The sequence below is a fragment of the Genypterus blacodes genome, unplaced genomic scaffold, assembly GCF_046128005.1.
Source record: "Genypterus blacodes isolate CSIRO-AG114 ecotype Tasmania unplaced genomic scaffold, CSIRO-AGI_Gbla_v1 ptg000667l_1, whole genome shotgun sequence".
Taxonomy (NCBI): domain Eukaryota; kingdom Metazoa; phylum Chordata; class Actinopteri; order Ophidiiformes; family Ophidiidae; genus Genypterus; species Genypterus blacodes.
This window is the reverse complement of record NW_027467364.1, coordinates 20,001-27,500: the sequence shown is the minus strand read 5'-3', so window position 1 is coordinate 27,500 and position 7,500 is coordinate 20,001. Positions and strand designations below refer to the sequence as shown.

General features: G+C 47.0%; 1 protein-coding gene across 1 annotated transcript in view; it reads right to left on the bottom strand.

Moving 5' to 3' along the window:
- Positions 1-6,643, bottom strand: part of LOC142990696 (thrombospondin-type laminin G domain and EAR repeat-containing protein-like) — a 10,407-nt gene extending 3,764 nt beyond the window's left edge. The window contains 11 exon segments of the mRNA XM_076140556.1: positions 398-578; positions 1,062-1,176; positions 1,464-1,581; positions 2,207-2,338; positions 3,129-3,282; positions 3,729-3,819; positions 4,069-4,301; positions 4,417-4,578; positions 4,662-4,726; positions 5,371-5,502; positions 6,281-6,643. Of these exon segments, the coding sequence (XP_075996671.1) occupies positions 398-578; positions 1,062-1,176; positions 1,464-1,581; positions 2,207-2,338; positions 3,129-3,282; positions 3,729-3,819; positions 4,069-4,301; positions 4,417-4,578; positions 4,662-4,726; positions 5,371-5,440 (1,321 nt within the window). The 5' untranslated portion in view covers positions 5,441-5,502; positions 6,281-6,643.
- Positions 6,644-7,500: the final 857 nt, after the last annotated feature.

Below are 7,500 nucleotides of genomic sequence, written 5' to 3'. Positions count from 1 at the left end.
TTCTTTTCAGCTTAGATCAATGAGAGTGTTTTATCTTTACAGCACACAGACACACACACACACACACACACCACATGAATGGTGGTGGTGTGTTTGATGTCTGCAGTAAAGCGATGATGATGAGGGTGATGATGATGAAACACAAACATGACAGGATTGAATCTTTCATTTTAAATCTGTAGTGAGCAGAAAGAAAACATTGAAATATAAAATGTAAGTGTTTCCTTTCATGTGCAGCACTTTGTTAGCTGCTATAAAGAGTTTGGAACAACATTGGTCCTTGTAATCAGTGACTGATCCGCAGTCACAGATGCAGTTTGGTGCTGCGGCGGCCATGTGACCAACAAACACTCACGTCACACAGGACAGCAAACAAATATGCTCGCTTCCTGTTTACCTCGTCTGTGATTGGCCACAGCCAGGAAGCTGTCGTTGTTGATGCTGAAGGCCTCCCAGTCCAGCGCTGAATGAGTCTCCACCGCCTGGTAGCGAACGAACCGCCGCCGCCGAACACTCCACCTGTAGATGACCGACAGCTCAGGCTCCGCCTCCCTTGAATTGGCCACCACCAGGAAGACCTGTTTGTTTACGTTTACATAACAGTTCAGTCGTGTTGTGATGTTGAAAGAGGCTTCTATGAAACGATTTAACAAAGAGAAAAGGATGAAATGCTATCGTTTCTATGTAAACATACTTAAATGTAGCATGCTAGCCTTTTTCACCGGACATACTTCTTCCTTATTGGCCACAGACTCAAAAGAAGCCTTCACCATCACAGAGGTAAGATGTTGACACACAGGGGACAAACCAACTGATTCAGAGAGTTTGCTGGAGAAAACAAAGGGAACCATTGGGGCTGTTCACCTATTCAAAGAGTTCTGGTTCTGTGGACCCAAGCTCATCTCCATCTCTTTGTCTTGGCAACATTGTAGGAAAAGTTTAACACGAGCAAAACCCAAAGGACATTGTTCCCCCAGCTGGAGCATCAGAACTGTAAGGGTGCAAAAGAGGTAGAGGAAGATTCAGGACTGAGTGGTCCTAGTCCCGGTTGTAGGTCTCACCCTGTCCTGGATGGTGAAGTGTTTCCAGGCTCGGGCCTCCTGCGTGCTAATGTTCTGGTACAGCTGGAAGCTTCCGTCCCTCCATTTATAGATCCCTGATCCAGGCCGGGAGTCCCTGCAGGACCACATGTGAGATTCACCCTCGAGACCAGTACCAGGCTGGTCCTGATCCATTATCCACTCATCTGTGCATTCATTCAGCTATACAACACCGTTAAAACCCCCCAACTGTAATCTGCCTGTCTGAGGGTTGATATTCATTATTATCTATTCAGCCATCCCATGTTAGGGTGGAGGTGCTTCAGGTCCAGGTCTCGGTCCTGTCTGGTATCAGCTGGTCTCGGATTGGTTCACCTGGCAGGGGTGTGGGTGTACTGGACCTGGACTCAAGTGGATCAGTACCTATTGGCTGCAGCCATGAAGAGTCCTTCAGAAGGGATGGAGAAGACCTCCACATCGAAGGTTTCTGAGCTGGTGTACAGGTCCTGGTGGTCCTGCACGTAGTCCAGACGCTCGGCATCTAAACATGACGACACAAGTTACTCTGTAGGACACACAGAGTACTGCAGCCTGCCTTCCCCCAGTCTGTCCACAAGTCCTGTAGGTCTGCTCTGCTCCAGCGCCACCATCAGTCTGAACCTATCAGAGGTTCTGAGCAGGCTCCAGCTCCACAGAGGTCGGATTGTAATGTGAAGAAGAATTCTAAAACAAGTTATAAACATGTTTGGTCCACTTATTATAACGTTTAGATCTTTGAAACTAAAGGATCCAAATCAATGCTATGTATTTATTATGAAAAGATTCAATACAAACACATATTTATATGTTTTTATGGGACTCAAAACGTTCAAAACCACTTCAGCCTGTGGAGCCCAGGACCGAGTCTCAGATATAAACAAAACAAAAACAGATGATTAAGAGGAATATCAGGTTGTCTGAACTAAAGAGCAGACTGTCCTTACCCAGAGAAAGAGGCAGAGCAGTAACCACAGCTGCAGCTCTCCTCTGCTCTCCTCTGGACCAGGCTGCTATAGAGCAGCACAACTTCCCCAGTAAAGGTCAAAGGTCACATGGACACAAACACTAAACACCTAAAGGAACGCTCCTGTAAGCACATGTGAGCTGTGTGTGTGGTGTGGACTCACGGTGCAGCAGCAGCATCCAGGCCACGCCGTCACAGATGAGCAGCTTCCTGCTGCCGGCGTTGAACCACAGCTGACCCTGCTGCGGTCCTGAACACGGAGGCCGGTGTCCCTGAGTCACTCTGGCCTCGGCCTCTGAGCAACAACATAACAACACAACAACAACCTTCAGGGATGAAGCTGAGACCATCAGGGTTGATTGATAAGTTTTGAGCCTGTGAGCAGCGCCTGGGGACAAACTCCAGATCCTCAGCCTTGTGCCTTGCTTAAAGGCAACAGACCATTAAATGTAAAAAAAACCCTCTATAGAATTAAAAATAATGGAAAAACGGCTTGGCTTCACAACATTTTTACACAAGAAAACTTAAAACTTAAAACAAGACGAAGATGATGATGATGAAGATAATGATGATGATGATGAATGAAAACCTCAAAGAACTATCAAGTCTAAAATATAATTGTATCAACAACAACAACTAAACATTAACAGTCATGGAGACACACATCAAACAGCTGGATAGACCTCATCTGTCAATCAAAGCAGCAGCTACATACACACATACAGAAACATGAAACTAAAAGCCGTAATGGCCTGCCAGTCTCACACACACACACACCCACAGACACAGGAAACTTCACTTCCATTCTGTCAGTCATTCTACAGCTCTGGTTACTGAATCCCTGATACCATCACAAAACACACACACCAGTCTTGTCTGTTCTTGTGTTGTGGTGAAGACCAAACGTTGAGAGGGTTCAAAGCGTCCTCACTCTAAGCTCCGCCCCCCCACCACCTGATGCTCTAACAGACTCTAAGAAGTCATCAGACTTTGATTTGAGTGGATTTCAGGTTTTCACACAACGTCTGAAAAAGATGATTTATGACCTAAATCACATGCTGACACAAGCCCCTCCCCCTGCTCACCGTAGGGATAAACAGGTCCTTGGTGGTCCGGCTGGAAGAGGGTGGAGCGTAGGACCGGGGGGACAGACAGCTCGGCTAGCCTGGGGTCAGAGGTTGGACACAGTCTGGGCGTGGCATCAGAACCAGGAAGTAGAACCAGCTGGCGTATTAATCCCTGAAGGCACACAGACACAAACGCTGACATGGACATGGACCTTCTCCTGCTCTTCAGATGTGTAGCAGTTGGGCGTTGCTACAGGTTTGCTAGGTGGTATAGGAGATGTTGCTTCCTGCTTTGGGGTCTTTCTTGGGTGGAAGTGAGTGGAGGAGGCGCCTGTGCTTCCTCACCTACAGGCTTATAATTAAAGAGCTGGTGGAGTCCAATCAAACCCAGGAAGCCGCAGTTAGCCCACGCTAGTTAGTTAGGCTACGTTGACGACGTGATTCCTGGCTCCGCCTGAGCAGGCCAACGCAACGCAGAGAATGAAAGTCCTTCTTTAACAGTCAACATCAAGATAAGGTCTAACGTGACAATGACACAACACTAGAGGGCTCCAAAGATGACATCATACTGCTTTAATAACAAATAAGGACAAATAGAAACAAACCAGCTGGACTCACAGAGAACTGGCCCCTCCCCCTCCGCCTGCTGCCAATAAAGAACCTGGACCCTCTGGTGCTCAGGGCGCTGGGGAAGGACTGGACCTGCTGACTGGGACACAACAAACCTGTTAACATGACAACATCTGATGTAGTCTGATGAGGTGGTCTGGTGTGGACTGATGTGGACTGATGTGGACTGATGTGGACTGAGGTGGTCTGTGTGGACTGAGGTGGTCTGGTGTGGACTGATGTGGACTGATGTGGACTGACGTGGACTGATGTGGACTGAGGTGGTCTGGTGTGGACTGAGGTGGTCTGGTGTGGACTGAGGTGGTCCGATGAGGGCCCGGTGACTCACAGCTCTAGAGGAAGTCCACAGTCTGTGGTCAGTGTGGCGTACGTTCCGGTCACAGCCAGCACCACAGTGTGCCAGTGATCATCATCCACGCCAACCTCATTAAAGCTCAGTCGGCCCCGCCCCTTACCACCAGGGGGCATAAACAGGAAGTGGAAGCGGTCCTGAGAGATCCGTAACCCCAGCAACAGCCTATCAGTTTCTTCCTCCACCACAGAAAAGATGTATTCATTCATCTGAGGAGAAGAACATTGTGTTGTTATTCAGTATGGTTCCATTGCATTGTATTGTATACTGATGTATGATGTCATGCTAGGTGGTGTTGTACAGTCTCATACTGTAAAGTGTCACCTTCTGTTTCAGTCTTGGTATCTTGAAAGTGACGACCAATGAGAACTCGGCAGGGAAGAAATCACAGTTGGTGAAAATTTGGGAGGCGGAGAAGCTCAGAGCTGTTGCCATGACGCCGACCAATCGGATGCCCCTGGACCCTCTGGACTGAACCACCTGCACCTGATTGGGGGGTTAAATGACCACGGTCTTCATGCAGTCATAATTTCATTCATTCATCACTGACTCCTCCTCCTCCTCCTTACCTGTGTGGGCGGGGCTTCGACTGTGTGTGGGAGGGCTCTGGCCAGCAGGTCGAGAGGCAGCAAGTCTGAGGAAAACACACACACACACACACACATTTATTGTCTCCATGGATGGTGATGATGTCATTGTTTATGTTATCTATTTACTTTTCAGTGATTTTTTTTGTTGTTTACCTCCCAAAAATATGCAGGATGAAAACTTATTAGCAAAAAGGAGGACAACAATCTGTCTCCCTCTCCCTGCCTCTCTCTCTCTCCTTCTCTTTCTGTCTGTCGGTCTGTCGGTCCGTCTGTCTCTCTCCCTGTCTGTCTGTCTGTCTCGCCCTCTCTCTCCCTGTGAAATGTGAAACGTGTCTGTCTCTCCTTCTGTGTCGTCTCCTCCCTTCATTCATCCCTGGCTGGTTGTGTCTCAGAGGAGATTAAAGGGGAATTCCGCCTGTTGTCTGGTCCGCGCTGCCTGCTTGTGATGCTGCAGTGTTTCATTGACATCTAACCGACAGAATGTACTCTGGTTTTGGTACAAAGGTTGACTGATGTTTGTGTGGGGGTTCTGAACCCAACAGTAAAGAGCAGAAGCCATTGTCTTCTTTGCTGATGCTGCTAACCTCATGTAGCTGTACGTTTATACTTACAACTTGGTGGGCTGCATGTTTCCAACACCTCTCAAACACTCATCAGCATACAGTGTCAGGTTCAAAGCTGACCCTACCTGTGCAGGGTCTCCAGCTCTGCGTTGTGGCTGCCAGCAGGACGAGCAGCAGCGATCGTCCGGCCCACATTCCGCCTGCGTGCCGTCAACCGCTCACCTCAGCGCCGAGCATCATCACAGGACATGACTACGCTTGAGACAGACAGAGTGGACACGGATCACAAAGTCAGGAAAAACTGAAATAATCCAGATAAATGAAAAAAGTAGAAATAATGTCAGATATGCAGATTTGAGATCAGGAAAAATGTGGTCTGAAAACCCCTGAACGCAAAGAAACCCCTTAAGCAAGAGTAAATATTGGAATTCACTCCTAAAGATATCAGGAGAACACGGAAAAACAAAAGCCTGGAAGACTGGAAATGTTTAGGCTTATTGTTGATTTGATTTGAACCCTTCTACTACAAACCATAGCATGCTGATATAGATACATAGAGAGCTCATAGGACCTTGAATACCCTTCAGGCTGCTCTCTTGTGTCTCAGATTGGGTCGGGGGGACAGACTCCCTCTCTACGTTTAAGAGGAGGATTCAAACTCTGCTTTTTGATAAAGCTCATAGCTAGAGCCGGCCAGGCACCTTGGAGCATTTGGATTGTATTCATTGATTCTTTTGTCTGAAAACCTCTTTTAAGGTGTTTTCCTGTGAAGCACATGGAGTCGCTCTGTCTTACTAACTGTCTCTTATTGTTGTAGCCTTTTAAATAGTTTTCCTGACTTTTAAAGAACTGCTTGATTTTTTTTCATAATAAAATGCAACTAATAAATAATGAAAATCAATATTTGACTGGAAAAAATTAATAACATATTTCAATGTTTTATGAACTCATGGGTCAAAGTTTGACTATTAGTGTCAAAGGTCAATGTGAGATTATTTTTCATATGTAAGAATGTTATAGAGACTCATCTCTTACCTCTGTAAAATGTTCCAGATGTTTCCTCTCTTTCTTCTGCTTTAAACTCTAAGGGACTCTTCAATTAAGAGATCCTGAGACATTTTGTGTTCGTCCTCCGTCTCCATCCGTCTCTACTGTCTTTAACCATGCAGAGGATGAAGGTTTCCACCTGTCATCTTCATCACTGTAAAGTCTATGTTTCCTCCTGTGATTGCTCCGCAAAACAAACTTGAGTCAGACAAAACCAAAGGCACAAACCATCCCTCCTCCATTTCCTGAAAGAAACACAGAGAGAAAACCAGAAAGTCCGAAAGCCTGAAAAACTCCAGATGCTTGAACGAGAGAGAGAGAGAGACAGAGAGGCGCTCGCTCAGCCCATATTTACATATGAAAGAGTGGGAGGAGACAGAGGGAGAGAGAGGTCTCTCTCTCCCTCTGTCTCTCTGCACCCCCCCTCCCTCCCAGGAATTCCCCAGGTAATCTGTAGGACGTCCCCACCTTCACTGCTCCTCCTCCTCCTGTCTTGATGCTTTTAGTTGAAAAAAACTTTTTAATATTAAAGTAGGCGTGGCCTCTTTAGCCAAACGTGGGTGGAGCTGTTGTACAATACTAACACAACCAGTTTGTTAATGAGAGGACGACTTCAGGAGGACAAGGACACAGCAACAATAAAGTGATGAGGGACTGGAGTGGACGACAACTAAGTCGCAAGCACAGGTAGCACAAGCAAAAGACCCAACAATGATCCTGCTGGAGCTATTAGGAACACACACACACACACTTCCACACTGAAGGCCGAGCGGTCTTGGGGGGCAGCGGGGTATGGAACAATACGGGACGATATGAAACAGCAACCAGGCCGAGTTGCGGTAAAAACAGACGGACAAACCTGATAAGAGGATACAAACACATCTCTTGCAGCGAGACCGAGAAGTATCGCCTCATTCTTTTACCTGAGGCAGGACTTCTTCATATCACTCCTCTCCCCATCCAGGCCCCCTCTGCACTCCGCCTTGGGAACCGCTTTGCTTAGCTAAAGCTCTCCATACCTCCATCAGGCCCACACGGACCAGAATGGGAATGGCTCTGGCCCTGGATCAGATCAAAGCTGACAATGTGTTTCCTAAAATAATATAAATATGACTCTGTCCCTTTGAAACACAAACACACAGGTTTTGTACTTTTGTCTGCGTCTCTTTAACGTTTCAGGAATCTGTTTACAAAATGAGACTACGCCT